Source organism: Bos javanicus, chromosome 8 (assembly GCF_032452875.1).
Source record: "Bos javanicus breed banteng chromosome 8, ARS-OSU_banteng_1.0, whole genome shotgun sequence".
In the NCBI taxonomy this organism is placed as follows: Eukaryota; Metazoa; Chordata; class Mammalia; order Artiodactyla; family Bovidae; genus Bos; species Bos javanicus.
Genome location: NC_083875.1, coordinates 62,266,508 through 62,285,646, shown reverse-complemented (window position 1 = coordinate 62,285,646; position 19,139 = coordinate 62,266,508). Strand labels below are relative to the sequence as shown.

General features: G+C 37.7%; 1 protein-coding gene across 3 annotated transcripts in view; it reads right to left on the bottom strand.

Annotated features, from left to right (window-relative positions):
* Positions 1 to 19,139, bottom strand: part of FRMPD1 (FERM and PDZ domain containing 1) — a 108,896-nt gene that overhangs the window by 47,542 nt on the left and 42,215 nt on the right. For 2 of the 3 annotated variants that reach the window (XM_061425696.1, XM_061425698.1), the window contains exon 2: positions 2,170 to 2,274. In XM_061425696.1, coding sequence (XP_061281680.1) covers positions 2,170 to 2,270 — 101 coding nt within the window. In that variant the 5' untranslated portion in view covers positions 2,271 to 2,274. Of the gene's footprint in view, positions 1 to 2,169; positions 2,733 to 19,139 lie in introns of those variants that run through there. The other variant, XM_061425697.1, reaches the window with a different exon arrangement.

Here is a 19,139-nt window from a genome sequence, read left to right as displayed (position 1 = left end):
GGGGAGAATGGATACATGTATATGTATGGCTGAGTTGCTTTGCTCTCCATCTGAAACCACTATAACATTGTTAATCCACTATACTCCAACACAAAATAAAAAGGTTTTAAATAAAAGGAATGCACACCGATGCATATTATAACATGGATGAACCTCAAACACATTACACTAAGTGAAAGAAGGCAGTCACAAAGACAATATATTGTATGATTCTATTCACAGGAAATATCCAGAACAGACAAATCTAGAGAAACAGAAAGTAGATGAGTGGTTGTCTAGAGCTGGGGGAGGGGCAAATACGGAATGACTGTTAATGGGTATGGGATTTCTTTTGGGGGCATCGAAAGTATTCTAAAATTAGATTGTGGTAGATTGTTGCAAAATTTTATATATACACTAAATATATACTGTATATACACTAAATAAATCTGTACATTTTTAAATGGGTAAATTTTATGTTATGTGAAACATATCTCAAAATAGATGAGGGAAAAAAAACTTCTTAGATGTTGCCTTTTATTTACACTCTGAGAGAAGCTAGATATTAGAGAGTTACGTGGGAAAATATTCAGGTAAGGCCAAGTCAAAGTTACACAGGTCTTTTTCTGCAGGACTTCTCAGAGCCTTTAATGTGCCAAAACGCACTATGAATTACCAAGAGTGGGTGGGTAGGAATCGGATATAGGTTGCATCACACACACACCACAATTAGGTTTTGCAGAACCCACTTCAGAAAACAATGTACCTAGGACTTTTCCCATTTATTCACCAAGCACTACCTGAGTCCTTGCAGTCTCCTGGAACTCAATCGGGGCTATGAGGTGAGGCTGACTACTTTCCCTGCCTTCCACTGAGCTTGTATAGAAGCTCAGAAGAAAGAAAAGGGATGTGCTCAAATTTAAGCTGAACACATCGGGAGAAGCACAATGCTGATGCTACAAACTAAATACTATGGGACCCCTTGGGAGAGATGAATTCTGGCTGTGGACTGTGGAACACTTCATGGAAGACCCCGCATTTCAGTCAGACCCTGAACTGTGAGTGGGGTCTAGACACATGGAGATGGGAGGAAGGGATGTGGCACAGGAACCCAGGTCTAGGTGGTGGAAGGGGAAGTTGGGTGCTTGGGTCGGGGAACAGCGAGTAGGTCATTTCAGCTGGAGTATGATGTGAATGAAGCAGAAGAGTAAGACAGACAGCTGTAACAGATTGTGGGTTGATCATAGAGAGCCTTGAATATCCAACCAAAAATGTTTGAACTCGTCCTATAGGAGATGACGACCCAGCGAACATTTCAGAGCAGAGCGGGTGCGGATGGCTGTGAACAAGATACTCCCTGAACCTCAGGTTTTCATCTGTGAAATGGGGCTAGTCCTCCCAACCTCATCCTATTGCAGTGTGCGAGGACCCGAGCACTTGGACACAGGGCAGTGCAGCTCTGAGCAAGTTTACTGCTCGGCAACAGGACAGCTGTTCCCAGTTCCTTTGGAAGAGTATGTGTATCAGAAACACCTGACACGTGATATTTCATCTCCATGTCAGGGCCAGACAGGAAATCTGAGATGGAAAATGAGCGCTTTCAAACAGAACATATTTTAAGTTCTCTTGTAGCAGTCAAATCAGATCTGTATTTGATTTCATTTCATTTTGTTTAGAATGAAATAGGGACTGCAAGGAAGGAACAGCTGCTGGAAACAAAGACGGGGAAAGAGTATAAACAGCAGATTGCCTGACATCAAGTACTAAGACAAGGGGTGTGTGTGAGACAGACAGAAACAGTGAGCATGTGTGAGTGTGTATTCAAAACTGTGTGTGTGGGTGTGTGTTTCAGAGCATATAGGCACATGGCTGCAAGTATGTGGGTATGAGTGTGCATATGTCTCTGTGTGTGAATGTGTGTCTCTATAAATGTGGGCATGAGTTTGGGGTGAGTGACTCTATGTCTGTGAGTGCCTGTTGAAGGATGCAGAGGGGAGGAATTGGAAAGGGACAGAGAGAAAGGCACTCCAGCAAAATTGCTGACCCATTTACACTTCTCCCCTCACAGGATGTAAGAACAAAGCAAGCCGGAGACAGTGATCCCCAGGCGCTGCCAAGACTGCAAAACCTCCTCCCACGGGAACACTGAACCCTTACAGACAGAAATCTCTGCCAGCCCAGGAGTCTTACCGGGCCGAGCTGTCCCGGGAGCGCCGGAGCCATCTTGCCACCATTTGTTCTATTCTGTGTGGTTTCCGTGTCTGGAATAAGCTGGTCTCCAGCTCTTCCATTTACCTAAAAAGAAGAAGAGTTTTCTTAAGAAGCTAACCAAAATGCTTGGAAGAGGATTCTAACAGATCACCGTGATGCTTCCTATGTTTGCCAATTTTAAGACACGCTGATCAAATAACCAGGGCTTTCTTTGTATCTGAAATTAACACACACAGGTGCTCAGGGTGCACAGAGTGGACAACTTTAGCAGCCCTCTGCCCTAAAGAGCCCACAGTCTTGTGATACACAGACTGGCTTTATTTCTTCAGTGGTTAAAGATAAGGATTGGGAAATGTAAGTAGGGCTTCTCAAACTGTGACTATGACCCACTGTCAGAGACACACTTTCTGTGACGCTGCCCTCCCACCTCAACTCTGTGTGCATCCCTGGACAGCACAACTTGGTTTTGACTGCATCGGGAACTACATGGAGATGGAAGCATTTTAATCACATTGTGCCCACTCGTCTGAGTGCTGGTTTTTTTTTTTGCTTAGCATTTTATATCTAATTTTTGAACAGGTAATTCTGAATTTGTATAATTCAAACCCAAGATTTAAAAAAAGAAAAAGATATACAGTTACTGTATTGAGCACTTAAAAATTTGTTAAGAGGGTAGATCTCATGTTAAGTGTGTTCTTACCATAAAAATAAAAAAAGATATACAGTGAAAGGTCTCCGCTCTCTTCTTCCCTAACCCCATCCACTCAGTTCCCATACTGATACATAATCAGTTTTCCCACTTGAGATATCTGTCTTTCCAGAGTTTCTGTATGCCTGAACAAGCAAATACAAATATAGATTTTATGTATCCTCTTCTTAACACAAAGGATAGTACACCACACACATTGTTCCACACCAAGCTTTCTTCATCACTATCTTTTCACATTAATACAAAGAATGCCTCCTCATTCCTTTTGACAGCCTCTGAGTATTACACTGTATGAATGTACTCTAATTTAAGAAGTAGTCTTCCCTTGATAGACATTTGGGTTATTGCCAATCTCTCTATTGTAATATTGCAACGAGTTATGTTGTACAAATATCATTTCTGTACATATGCAATTATATATTTGGTTAAGTTTCCAGATATTGAATTGCGAGGTCAAAATTTACATGCATTTGTGCTTTGATAGATATTATCAGGTTACCAAGAAAAACAGTATATATGCTTGAGATTAAAGTTTCCTAAAACAATATATAATTTTATATTTCTTAAAATACTGTCTCAAATGATAAAGTTAATTTCACAATCCAATAAATACCCATAAAAAATAATACATGACACTGGGAAATAACCATGGATACAGAAAAAAAATTTTTTTAATTACAAGAGATTATGTTGCTTAACAATACATAAATACCTTTGAAAAACTTAATAACTAGATGGTTTTCAAGGGAAATATAAATGATATGAGATGACCCTAGAAGAGACAGAATGTCTAAAAGACAATTACCACAGAAGAGAAAGTTGTTAAAGAGCTACACTCAAAAAACATTCTGGGCAAAAGGCTCAAAAGTGAACTCTCACAAATTTATAAGACATAGCTCACCCTTATGCTTTTTATTTGTTTTACTTTAAATATTAAAAAAAAAAAGCTATTCCATGCAAATAGAGACCAAAAGAAAACAGGAGTAGCAATACTCAGATAAAATAGACTTTAAAACAAAGGCTGTGTGAAAAGAGACAAAGAAGGACACTACATAATGATCAAAGGATCAGTCCAAGAAGAAGATATAACAATTATAAATATATATGCACCAAACATAGGAGCACCACAATATGTAAGACAAATGTTAACAAGTATGAAAGGTAAAATTAATAATAACACAATAATAGTGGGAGACTTTAACACCCCACTCACACCTATGGATAGATCAACTACACAGAAAATTAACAATGAAACACAAACTTTAAATGATACAATAGACCGGTTAGACCTAATTGATATCTATAGGACATTTCACCCCAAAACAATGAATTTCACCTTTTTCTCAAGTGCACATGGAACCTTCTCCAGGATAGCCTTGGTAAATTCAAAAAATTGACATAATTCCAAGCATCTTTTCAGACCACAATGCAGTAAGATTAGATGTCAATTACAGGAGAATAACTATTAAAAATTGCAATATATCGAGGCTGAACAACACACTGCTGAATAACCAACAAACCACAGAAGAAATCAAAATATGCATAGAAATGAATGAAAATGAAAACACAACAACCCAAACCTATGGGACACTATAAAAGCAGTGCTAAGGGGAAGGTTCATAGCTATACAGGCTTACCTCAAGAAACAAGAAAAAAGTCAAATAAATAACCTAACTCTATACCTAAAGCAACTAGAAAAGGAAGAAATGAAGAACCCCAAGGTTAGTAGAAGGAAAGAAATCTTAAAAATTAGAGCAGAAATAAATGCAAAAGAAAAGAAACCATAGCAAAAATTAACAAAGCCAAAAGCTGGTTCTTTGAGAAGTTAAATAAAATTGACAAACCATTAGCTAGACTCATCAAGAAACAAAGGGAGAAAAATCAAATCAACAAAATTAGAAATGAAAATGGAGAGATCACAACAGACAACACAGAAATACAAAGGATCATAAGAGACTATTATCAGCAACTATATGCCAATAAAATGGACAACTTGGAAGAAATGGACAAATTCTTAGAAAAGTACAACTTTCCAAAACTGGACCAGGAACAAATGGACAATCTTAACAGACCCAACACAAGCACAGAAATTGAAACTGTAATCAGAAATCTTCCAGCAAACAAAAGCCCAGGGCCAGAAGGCTTCACAGCTGAATTCTACCAAAAATTTAGAGAAGAGCTAACACCTATCCTACTCAAACTCTTCCAGAAAATTGCAGAGGAAGGTAAACTTCCAAACTCATTCTATGAGGCCACCATCACCCTAATACCAAAACCTGACAAAGATGCTACAAAAAAAGAAAACTACAGGCCAATATCACTGATGAACATAGATGCAAAAACCCTTAACAAAATTCTAGCAAACAGAATCCAACAACATATAAAAAGATCATACATCATGACCAAGTGGGCTTTATCCCAGGGATGCAAGGATTCTTCAATATCCTCAAATCAATCAATGTAATACATCACATTAACAAATTGAAAAATAAAAACCATATGATTATCTCAATAGATGCAGAGAAAGCCTTTGACAAAATTCAACATGCATTTATGATAAAAACCCTCCCGAAAGCAGGAATAGAAGGAACATACCTCAACATAATAAAAGCTATATATGACAAACCCATAGCAAACATTATCCTCAATGGTGAAAAACTGAAAGCATTTCCCTTAAAGTCAGGAACAAGATAAGGGTGCTCACTCTCACCACTACTATTCAACATAGTTTTGGAAGTTTTGGCCACAGCAATCAGAGCAGAAAAAGAAATAAAAGGAATCCAGATTGGAAAAGAAGAAGTAAAACTCTCACTGTTTGCAGATGACATGATCCAATACATAGAAAACCCTAAAGACTCCACCAGAAAATTACCACAGCTAATTAATGAATATAGTAAAGTTACAGGATATAAAATCAACACACAGAAATCCCTTGAATTCCTATACACTAACAATGAGAAAACAGAAAGAGAAATTAAGGAAATAATTCCATTCACCATTGCAACGAAAAGAATAAAATACTTATGAATATATCTACCTAAAAAAACAAAAGATCTATATATATAAAACTATAAAACACTGATGAAAGAAATCAAAGAGGACACAATAGATGGAGAAATATACCGTGTTCATGGAGCAGAAAAATCAATATAGTGAAAATGAGTATACTACCCAAAGCAATCTATAGATTCAATGCAATCCCTATCAAGCTACCAATGGTATTTTTCACAGAACTAGAACAAATAATTTCACAATTTGTATGGAAATACAAAAAACCTCAAATAGCCAAAGCAATCTTGAGAAAGAAGAATGGAACTGGAGGAGTCAACCTGCCTGACTTCAGGCTCTACTACAAAACCACAGTCATCAAGACAGTATGGTACTGGCACAAAGACAGAAGTATAGATCAATGGAACAAAACAGAAAGCCCAGAGATAAATTCATGCACCTATGGACACCTTATCTTTGACAAAGGAGGCAAGAATATACAATGGAGAAAAGACAATCTCTTTAACAAGTGGTGCTAGGAAAACTGGTCAATGACTTGTAAGAAAATGAAACTAGAACACTTCTAATGCCATACACAAAAATAAACTCAAAATGGACTAAAGATCTAAAGGTAAGGCCAGAAACTATAAAACTCCTAGAGGAGAACATAGGCAAAACACTCTCCAACATATGACCCACCTCCCAGAATATTGGAAATAAAAGCAAAAATAAGCAAATGGGACCTAATTAAAATTAAAAGCTCTTGCACAACAAAGGAAACTATAAGCAAGGTGAAAAGACAGCCTTCAGAATGGGAGAAAATAATAGAAAATGAAGCAACTGACAAAGAATTAATCTCAAAAATATATAAGCAACTCCTGCAGCTCAATTCCAGAAAAATAAATGACCCAATCAAAAAATGGGCCAAAGAACTAAACAGACATTTCTCCAAAGAAGACATACAGATGGCTAACAAACACATGAAAAGATGCTCAACATCACTCATTATTAGAGAAATGCAAATCAAAACCACTAGGAGGTACCATTTCACGCCAGTCAGAATGGCTGCGATCCAAAAGTCTACAAGCAATAAATGCTGGAGAAGGTGTGGAGAAAAGGGAACCCTCTTACACTGTTGGTGGGAATGCAAACTAGTACAGCCACTATGGAGAACAGTGTGGAGATTCCTTAAAAAACTGGAAATAGAACTGCCATATGACCCAGCAATCCCACTGCTGGGCATACAAACCAAAGAAACCAGAATTGAAACAGACACATGTACCCCCAGTGTTCATCGCAGCACTGTTTATAATAGCCAGGACATGGAAGCAACCTAGATGTCCATCATCAGATGAATGGATAAGAACGCTGTGGTACATATACACAATGGAGTATTACTCAGCCATTAAAAAGAAAACATTTGAATCAGTTCTAATGAGATGGATGAAACTGGAACCTATTATACAGAGTGAAGTAAGCCAGAAAGAAAAACACCAATACAGTATACTAACGCATATATATGGAATTTAGAAAGATGATAACAATAACCCTGTGTGCGAGACAGCAAAAGAGACACCGATGTATAGAACAGTCTTCGGGACTCTGTGGGAGAGGGTGGGATGGTTTGGGAGTATGGCATTGAAACATGTATATTATCATATGTGAAACGGATTGCTAGTCCAGGTTCGATGCATGATACAGGGTGCTCAGGGCTGGTGCACTGGGATGACCCAGAGGGATGGGATGGGGAGGGAGGTGGGGGGTGGTTCAGGATGGGGAACAGATGTACACCCATGGTGGATTCATGTCAATGTATGGCAAAACCAATACAATATTGTAAAGTAATTAGCCTCTAAAAATAAATAAATAGGAAAAAAAAAAAGAAAAGAAAAAAAAAATTCCCAGGTAAATAGGTTCAAAGGTGAACTCTCACAAATTTATAAGACATAGCTCACCCTTACGATCTTTATTTGTTTTACTTTAAATATAAACTTTAAATTTTGGAATAATTTTAGATGAACACAAAGGCTGCAAAGATAATAAAGAGAATTCCATTACACCCTTCATTCAGCTTTCCCTAATGTTAGCATCTTACATAATCATTGTAACTTTGTCAACACTAAGCAATTAACATTGGTACACTAATATTAGCTAGGCTGTAGATTTTATTCAGATTTCATCAGCTTTTCCATTTATGCTTCTTTTCTGTTCTAGGATTCAATCTAGGATATCACATTGCTTTTAGCCAGCTTAGTTTATTTCCCCCAATGCTATGCCAGGTATTGAAGAGCATTAAAAAAAAAGAAAGCTTCCAAAATTTTTTAAACAGTCATTATAACATTGATACCAATTCTGATAAACATACTACGATAAGGCAGAAATACCATCTCCCTTACAATTATCAAAGTAAATATCCCAAATAAAATATTAGCAACTAGAACCTATCAGAATCTACAGAATAATAATGGAATCTCTACTAGGAGTGCACTAACCGTTTTCATATAAAAATGAAAGCAGGACACCCAAACTCATCACTTTGGAAACACGGAGACAACATTTTTCATCAAATGGCAGCTAAATACAAATTAATGGGTATAAAACATAGACTGCAACCAAAAATAAATTCCATTTGGATCAAGGGATGTGTCAGTCTAGCTTTTTTCCTATGGGGACAGCAGACCTGAATACTATCTTCAGTTCTACACAGCTCACTTTTTATAATTATAAAAGTGAGAGATTTCTGGTTAAAGATGGTGAATTGAAACAATGTCTTAATCTTTCTTCTCTTTTCTAAATCTTACAAATTACAATAAAGGAAATAAACCCATAGAATAGAGAAGACCATAGATGAGCAATGTTGACAGTGTCTGGAAGATAAACTGCTGGGAGGAGATGTAACTGAGCAGAGCAAAGGAAACAGAAACCAGTGTGCTTGCAGAAAGAGACTCTGATGGAAAACAGGCTGATTTGCCATTTGATGGCTCAGGAATTAGAGGCAGCAGGTATGGGAGAAAGCAGGGATGAAGAATAGGGCTGAAAACATGAAATGTCTGTATAAAGCAGCAACTATATTCACAGGCCCCATCCTACTACCTGCCTAGACAACCATCCCTTCCCTAGCCTTCTGGGGGAAAAAGACTTGTTCTTTAGCGAATCAAACATGAGAGGCTGCAGATTTGTGGAGACCAGGCACAACACAGGATATGGGAATGAAATAGAAGGATTAAGAAAAATTCTTCTTACTAAATGACAAGAACTCCTTTGCCCAGTTCCCAGAATCCAGGCAGCTAGGAATTTACATCCAAAGAGACAAGAGATCTTTTTCTGGAGAACTAAAGAGCACCAGAGAAAAGACCTTTAGATAGTGATACTTCTGGTAACTTGCTGCCAGATCACCCTGGCTTGAAATCTGTCAGTGTCCTGTCAGTGGGCTCCATCCATCCATCACACAAAGCTTCCAATCATTTTGGTTTTTTTCCCCAAACATCTCAGATCTCTTTTCATTCTTTGATAATCTCAATGCCCTGACCATGCATACATATTGTCGATGACCTGCCCCATCCAATTGCTTTTAATGCTTCACTCTTACACATGAATAGATATTTGAGGAAACCTATACTATTTTAAAAAGATCAAAACAAATGGAACTCTAACAGAGACAATGCAGGAAATAAGAAAAAATGTTAATCTACAATTCAAATCCTCAAAAAGATAAGATGTTACATCTATGAAACAAGAAGAGAATTTTCTTTGAAAAAGAATAATCAGAGAACATAAATCTGGAAACTAAAAATAAAATAGCTGGAATAAAAATTCAGTTAAAAAGTTGAGAAATGTAGTCAATAAAATATAGAAAAAGTAACCAAGAGCCAAAGACAGGGTAAAAAGAAAAAAATAGATATGTATAGTTAACAATCCAGGACGTCCAAAATTCATCCACCATGAGTTCTGTAAGGAGAGAGTAAAGGAAATGGAGATAAGGAAATTGTTAAATAAGTCAATAAAGTTTGCCTTAGAAGCTTATTTCCAGATTAAGAATGTTTACTAATTACCCAGCATAATTAATGAAAAAATACCCACATCAAGAAATAACATTGTAAAATTTCAGAAACTAGAAACAGAACATCTTCAAAGCTTTGGGAGGAAAAAAATGGATCACACACGAAAAACTGAGAACAAAAATGGCATTAGACTTCTCGGGAAAAACAGAGGCCGGAGGACATTGAAGCCACGCCTTCAAATCTCTGCAGGAAAATAATTTTCAATCTCTAGGTTGAATTATAGATTATAGATTCTGTAGATTACAGAATTATACTATCAGTTCAGTTGAGTCGCTCAGTCATGTCCAACTCTTTGTGACCCCATGAACGCCAGCATGCCAGGCCTCCCTGTCTATCAACTCCTGGAGTCCACCCAAACTCATGTCCATTGAGTCAGTGATGGCATCCAACCATCTCATCCTCTGTTGTCCCCTTCTCCTCCTGCCTTCAATCTTTCCCAGCATCAGGGTCTTTTCAATGAATCAGCTCTTCGCTTCAGGTGGCCAATGTATTGGAGTTTCAGCTTCAATATCAGTCCTTCCAATGAACACCCAGGACTGATCTCCTTTAGGATGGACTGGTTGGATCTCCTTGCAGTACAAGGGACTCTCAAGAGTCTTCTCCAACACCACAGTTCAAAAGCATCAGTTCTTTGGTGCTCAGCTTTCTTTATAGTCCAACTCTCACATCCATATATGACTAATGGAAAAACCATAGCCTTGACTAGATGGACTTTTGTTGACCAAGTAATGTCTCTGCTTTTTAATATGCTGTTTAGGTTGGTCATAACTTTCCTTCCAAGGAGTAAGCGTCTTTTAATTTCATGGCTGCAGTCACCATCTGCAGTGATTATGGAGCCCCCCAAAATAAAGTCAGCCACTGTTTCCACTGTTTCCCCATCTATTTGCCATGAAGTGATGGGACCGGATGCCATGATCTTAGTTTTCTAAATCTTGAGCTTTAAGCCAACATTTCACTCTCCTCTTTCACTTTCATCAAGAGTCTCTTTGGTTCTTCTTCACTTTCTGCCATAAGGCTGGTGTCATCTGCATATCTGAGGTTATCAATATTTCTCCCTGCAATCTTGATTCCAGCTTGTGCTTCCTCCAGCCCAGCATTTCTCATGATGTACTCTGCATATAAGTTAAATAAGCAGTGTGACAATATACAGGCTTGATGTACTCCTTTGCCTATTTGGAACCAGTCTGTTGTTCGATGTCAAGTTCTAACTGTTGCTTCCTGACCTGCATACAGGTTTCTCAAGAGGCAGGTCAGGTGGTCTGGTATTCCCATCACTTGAAGAATTTTCTGCAGTTTATTGTTTTCCACACAGTCAAAGGCTTTGGCATAGTCAGTAAAGCAAAAAGAGATGTTTTTCTGGAACTCTCTTGCTTTTTCGATGATCCAGCAGATGTTGGCCATTTGATCTCTGGTTCCTCTGCCTTTTCTAAAACCAGCTTGAACATCAGGAAGTTCACGGTTCACATATTGCTGAAGCCTGGCTTGGAGAATTTTGAGCTTTACTTTACTAGCGTGTGAGATGAATGCAATTATGCGGTAGTTTGAGCATTCCTTGGCATTGTCTTACTTTGGGATTTAAATGAACACTGACGTTTTCCAGTCCTGTGCCCACTGCTGAGTTTTCCAAATTTGCTGACATATTGAGTGCAGCACTTTCACAGCATCATCTTTTAGGATTTGAAATAGCTCGACTGGAATTCCATCACCTCCACTAGCTTTGTTCATACTGATGCTTCCTAAGGCCCACTTGACTTCACATTCCAGGATGTCTTACTCTAGGTGAGTGATCACACCATCGTGATTATCTGGGTCATGAAGATCTTTTTTGTATAGTTCTTCTGTGTATTCGTGCCACCTCTTCTTAATATCTTCTGCTTCTGTTAGGTTCCCTTGGTATCTCTAATTTTCTTGAAGAGATCTCTAGTCTTTCCTGTTCTATTGTTGTCCTCTATTTCCTTGCATTGATCACTGATGAAGGCTTTCTTATCTCTCCTTGCTATTCTTTGGAACTCTGCATTCAAATGGGTATATCTTTCCTTTTCTCCTTTGCTTTTTGCTTCTTTTCTTTTCACAGCTATTTGTAAAGCCTCCTCAAACAGGCATTTTGCTTTTTTGCCTTTCTTTTTCTTGGGGACGGTCTTGATCCCTGTCTCCTGTACAATGTCACGAACCTCTGTCCATAGTTTATCAGGCACTCTGTCTATCAGATCTAGTCCCTTAAATCTATTTCTCACTTCCACTGTATAATCGTAAGGGATTTGATTTAGGTCATACCTGAATGGTCTAGTGGTTCTTCCCAGTTTCTTCAATTTAAGTCTGAATTTGGCAATAAGGAGTTCATGCTGAGCCACAGTCAGCTCCCAGTCTTGTTTTTGCTGACTGTATAGAGCTTCTCCATCATTGGCTGCAAAGAATATAATCAATCTTATTTCCGTGTCAACTGTCTGGTGATGTCCATGTATATAGTCTTCTTTTGTGTGGTTGGAAGAGGGTGCTTGCTATGACCAATGCATTCTCTTGGCAAAACTCTATTAGCCTTTGCCCTGCTTCATGCTGTACTCCAAGGCCAAATTTGCCTGTTACTCCAGGTGTTTCTTGACTTCCTACTTTTGCATTCCAGTCCCCTATAATGTAAAGGATATCGTTTTTGGGTGTTAGTTCTAAAAGGTCTTGTAGGTCTTCATAGAACCGTTCAACTTCAGCTTCTTCAGCATTACTGGTCGGGGCATGGACTTGGATTACCGTGATATTGAATGGTTTGCCTTAGAAATGAACAGAGATCATTTTGTCATTTTTGAGATTGCATCCAAGTACTGCATTTCAGACTCTTTTGTTGACTATGATGGCTACTTCATTTCTTCTAAGGGATTTCTGCCCACACTAGTAGATATAATGGTCATATGAGTTAAATTCACCCATTCTACCTATCAAATAGCAGAGACATTAAAAAATGTTCAGTTCAGTTAAGTCACTCAGTTGTGTCCGACTCTTTGTGACCCCATGGACTGCAGCACGTCAGATTTCCCTGTCCATCACCAACTCTCGGAGTTTACTCAAAATCATATCCAGTGAGTCAGTGATGCCATCCAACCATCTCACCCTCTGCCATCCCTTTCTCCTCCCACCTTCAATCTTTCCCAACATCAATGTCTTTTCAAATGAGTCAGTTCTTTGCACCAGGTGGCCAAAGTATTGGAGTTTCAGCTTCAACATCAGTCCTTCCAATGAACCTTCAGGACTGATCTCCTTTAGGACAGACTGCTTGAATTTCCCTGCAGTCCAAGGGACTCTCCAACACCACAGTTCAAAAGTATCAGTTCTTCGGTGCTCAGCTTTCTTTATAGTCCAACTCTCACATCCATACATGACCACTGGAAAAACCTCAAAAATGTTCAGGTCTATAAAAATTTACTTCTCATATACACTTTCTCAGGATTCTACTAGAGGATGTATTCCAGCAAAACAAGGAAGAAAAGAAGAAATGGAATCCAAGAAGATAGGGATGAAATACAGACAAGAAGCTAAGGGAATACTCAGGATGACCATGAAAGGATGTACTACGGTAATGCCTGTCTATAAGACCTAGAGAGAAACCTATACAGACTGGTACATGAAGACACAGGTCTTAGGGAAAAGAAATATGAGTGGATAGATTATTTAATGTGTTTCTGCAGAAATCTCACTGAGATAGTGTTGGAAAGTGTGAAAAGTATTAGCAATAAGTACATGGAAAACTAAACAAATCAAAAACAGGGAATTATAAAATAAAAAAAAAGTTGTATAAAAAAGGAAACAAAATTAGAGCTCACTACTTGGCTCAGTATTGAATAATATTTACATTTCTATAATAATATAAACACTGAAAAATTACTTCTCAAAATTAGTGACATGATGATATTGGGAGGATATAGTAAAGGAAAGCTAGTACAGTGGTAAAAGAGCTAAATTCTCATCTGCCATAATAATTAGACAATCTATAAAATTAATAAATTAGGGAAGTAATTTAAGCATACAGTCCATGGGGTTGCGAAGTCGGACATGACTGAGCGACTTCACTTTCACTTTTCACTTTCATGCATTGGAGAAGGAAATGGCAACCCACTCCAGTGTTCTTGCCTGGAGAATCCCAGGGAAGGGGGAGCCTGGTGGGCTTCCGTCTATGGGGTCGCACAGAGTTGGACACGACTGAAGTGACTTTGCAGCAGCATCCTAAACATGGAAGAATAAAACAGGAAACAGAAGAGTATAAAGAGGTTGCTTCTAAAAAAAATAAGAAATTAGAGGTTGAGGAGGAGTGGAGTGGAGACTGGTGTTTTCAATTATAAGCCCTTAATATTATTTTTTAGAACTATTTACTTTTAATTATTTAATTTTAAAAGTATATATACTTATAATAAACACACAGAAAAATATAAAAACAAAATCTCTTGTAGTCCTAACTCCTAGAGTTATCACTTGTGTATTTCCATTCTTTTTCTACATTTATACATGCTATATATTTTTATTAAAATGAGATATTATACATTTCCCACTTAATATTTCATGAATATTATTCCATATTAATATTTAAGCATTTAAATAATTTTAAATTGCTACACAATATTGTTTTCTTTGGTCATATCATAATCTATTCAGTAAGTCTAACATCAGATATTTGTGCTATTTCCAATTTTTCACTATTATAAAAGCTTTATAATGATTCTTCTTATTCATGGTAAATGGCTACTTCCCAGGTATTTTCTTGGGATAATTCCTAGAAATAGAATTATTGGATTTAAGCATATGTTCATTTTTAAGAATTTGGATGTATAACGTCAAATTGCTTCCAAGAAGCTACCAATTTGCACACCAGCCAGGACTGACCTTTGTAAATATTGAATACTTTTGAAAAATACTTGCTAACAGGATGGAAAATAGTGATTTAAATATTTCTATTTTGAAAAATACATCAGATATAAGTAAACAAAATCCACATTCTCATATAATATTAAGATACTATGCTTTAAATATTTGCTAATGGGATGGAAAGTAGCATCAAATTATTAATTTAAATATATTTCTTGAGAAATATAGAAAACAAAAGTAAATGTCACATATAATTCAATAACATTAAAAATTATATAAGTTGAGTATCTTTCTTCAAACATCCAATCTAGTTCCTAGAGATTATCACTGTTAACAATTTGGCGTGTATTCATTCTAACTTGGACTTCCCTGGTGGCTCAGATGGTAAAGCAGCTGTCTACAATGTGGGAGGACCTGGGTTGGGTCCCTGGGTCAGGAAAATCCCCTGGAGAAGGAAATGGCAACCCAGTACTATTGCCTGGAAAATCCCATGGACAGAGGAGCCTTGTAGGCTACAGTTCATGGGGTCGCAAAGAGTTGGACACAACTGAGCGACTTCACTTTGACTTTCACTCTAACTTTGCCCTAAACTTATAGAGATCTACATTACATATATTAAAATACATAGGCCACAAAAATAGAATCATGTTATACTCAGTGTCTGCATCTTGCATTTTTTTAATTGGTGAATACATTGTAGATATATTTCCAGATTAGAATGCATTATAGTTTTGATTTGAAGGTACCTGATTACTTGTATATCTGAACATTTTTTATGCACTATGGCCATTTATGTTTCTTTTTTGTTTCTTTCTCATTTTTGTTTTCTCCTTATCTTTCTACTAGAATGTCTGCCTTTCTGTTATTGCAAAAGCACTTTCATACTAAGGATTATTTAATGTCCTTTTGCCAAGGACACTAAACCACATCATATTTCTATGAGACTTACCAGGGAGAGTCAAGAATGTAGGTTCCAGTGTCCTGACAACACAAAGACTAATCACAAAGGTTACAAAAATAAACATTTAGTAAAGTCCACAGGATATTGCTTTCAAGTATCAATTGCCTCAAACATGCCCTTAACAGGAATGAGTTAGCTAGCAATTCTAGGATATGGATGTTAATTCTGTTTGCCTTATGTCGGAACATCACACTTCCAGCACCTCTCCTAGGGGTCTGGGATGCTAAGGAGACTTAAAACCAAGTCATATGAAGATTCAATAAAAAATTGTTGTTGTTCAGTCCCTCAGTCATGTCTGACTCTTTGCGACTGCATGGACTACAGCACACCAGGCTTTCCTGTCCATCACTATGTCCCAGAGCTTGCTCAAACTCATGTCCATTGAGTCAGTGATGCCATCCAACCATCTCATCCTCTGTCGTCCTCGTCTCCTCCTGTCTTCAGTCTTTTCCAGCATCAGGGTCTTTTTTAAAGACTTGGCTGTTTGCATCAGGTGGCCAAAGTATTGGCGCTTCAGTTTCAGCATCAGTCCTTCCAATGAATATTCAGGGTTGATTTCCTTTAGGATGGACTGGTTTGATCTCTTTGCAGTCCAAGGGACTCTCAAGAGTCTTCTCCAACACCACAGTTCAAAAGCATCAATTCTTTGGTGCTCAGCCTTCTTTATGGTCCAACTCTCACATCCATACATGACTACTGGAAAAACCATAGCTTTGACTAGACGGATCTTTGTTGGCAAAGTAATGTCTCTGCTTTTTAATATGCTGTCTAGTTTTGTCATAGCTTTTCTTCCAAGGAGCAAGTGTCTTAATTTCATGGCTGCAGTCACCATCTGCAGTGATTTTGGAGCCCAAGAAAATAAAGTCTGTCACTATTTTGTTTCTTTAAAAAATTAGAGAATGTTTATTCAACAAAGATCTGTAGGTGGCCTGTTATGATCATGGTTCACAAATGCCCAAAAGGCTACCAGGTAGAAGAGACATATGCCATATGTTTCTGGGGTGCAGGGTCAAGATTAATGGGGGAATGCCACAGAGAGGGAGACTCCAGCTCAGACTGAGGCTAGACCTCTCTAGTGTTCCTAGGGATTCAAGGATGGAATGGGTTTTCTCAAGAGTTAGCAAGATCCAGGTCACTGAAGGCAATCAAGCAGAGTCTAAATAAATAACTCTGCTTGGATTATAGAAGGGACCTTACAATAGAGCACAGGGACCAGATGACTTCTTTAGTTGCTTCCACCCATGGAACTTGAGGTCTCTACTAGATCTAAAAAAGCAGACGAGATGATATTGTGTTCTGTCTCAGAATTCAAAGACCCACATCCCTGGGGGAGTAGCTGGAACTCCTGAAGTCACCACAGTTCTGGAAGTTATAAAATCTCTGACCACTATGTTATTTCAATCTCCAAATGACCGCAGAGTTGCTAAGGATCTCAGACTCATCCATAATGATGCTCCATTTCTTTCAAAGGTCATCTGACGGCAATGGTAACTTACAGGAGACTGTTACAAATGCTGCCAAATATAGTCTAGCTAATTGATTTCTATAAACATATATAGCTCTAATTAAAGTAATTAATTTGAAGTATATATCTGGACTGTGGATAGGCACATGCCTTCATCTAGGGATCCCCAAAGACCAAACAAATGACATCAATCAAGCCATTAAAAGTGCTCCCTGACTCAGCAAAGCCTGAGCAGGAAAGTTTAAAGTCAAGAAAATGACCTGCTAATGGTTTTAACATTTGCCTTGGGAATGCTGAGCCAATAGAAGAAAATAAGAGCCCAGATAATTTCCATACACTTGAATCTTCTCTGCAACCCCATTGCTAAGAAGTCATCCAGCCTCTAATTGTTCTGTCATTTATTGTTAGAACTATCTTACTGCCAGAAAATTGCTTTACATAAAGCTGAATTCCACACCCCACACCAGCACACCAACCAGAATAAAGCAGCTCCCTCTTCTATACATCAGTCTCTCTGGACTTGAACAGAGCAATCTTGCCCCCTCTGTCCCAGACCAAGCATCCTCAGTTCATTCAAAAGGTCGTCACACAACAGGATCACTTTAGATCGTCCTCCTAGGGGCACACGCCAGCTTCGCAAAAAGAGCATGCATCTCCAAACGGAACACACTTCTGGTTGTCTGGAACAAAGCACTGTGAAGAGACAAACTCTCTCAAAATATTTTGCAAATGGAAAAGACCAAACACACTAGGGTGATAATCATCTTATAAAGCAAACAGACAAGGATATAAACCCTTCAAAAGGGATATAAGGGGTGATAATAAAGAACTTCAAGAAACCATTAACTGCTAATGAGTAATGAAAAACATCAAAGGAGGCAGCAATGGTAGAAGATAAAGTGAAGAGCTAAAAATCACTTACACTAAATTGAACTTCAGATACCAATTCAAGTGAAACTGTCAGAGCTAGAATCAGGTTGAGGATATTCAGCTTCCAAATAATAGGAGCTAGTAAAGAAAGAAAAGGAATGCACAAAATTGTAATAAAAAAAGTTAAAGGTAAATTTCTTGAGCTGGAAAATACATTTCAAATATAAAGAACACAAGAAGCAGCTCTCAGATATATGCCTCAACGAAGGTTCCTTACATATCAGCTCAAGCTCTTAAGTGCCAAAGATTAAAGAATCACCATTAAAATCTGTTTTAAAGGAGTTAAAAAAAAATATCATTTGAAAAAGAAAAGCTTAAGCTCTTATATTTTGTAGCATATGATTTAGGTATAAACATAGACTCAGTTCATTATTTCTCTTTGGGGAATGTAAAAGCTTTACAAGTGATGTTTGACGCTCTATCCTTGAAAGATATCCCTGGGAGTCGTTCTGTGATTTTTTTTAACCTACTAGTGAAGGTCGTTTGTCCGCTTAGTGGCTTTTTTTTCTTTCACTATTTCTTCTCTTATTACTACTGTCAGAAACTTGAGCATAAAGAACATGCCTTATCCCTTTTAATTCTCTCTCAGGACCTATCACATAGGCTAAATAAATGTTTGTTGAATGACTGAATGAACAAAATTAAAATAAAGCAGAAATAAACCGGAAAATAAGAAAAAAAGAGTCACTTAATAAAGACAAAATTAATGTGGGTTCTTAAAGATTGACAAAAAACAGAAAACTACTGGTACAAGTTATTATGAACAAAATGAGAAATGAGCAAAGACAAACAAACATTAGGGAAAAAAACACTAGAGAGTCCTATACATGTTATACACAATTTAGATAAGCTAAGAATATGAGTGGCTTTGGAAGATCTACTGGGAATGCATCTTTCTAGATGTATTCTTCTCATAAATCCTTCAGTCTTCTTGAGGGACAGACTTCTGCCTAACAAGGTCAGCCCCATAGAACAGTGTCTCCCAAGATT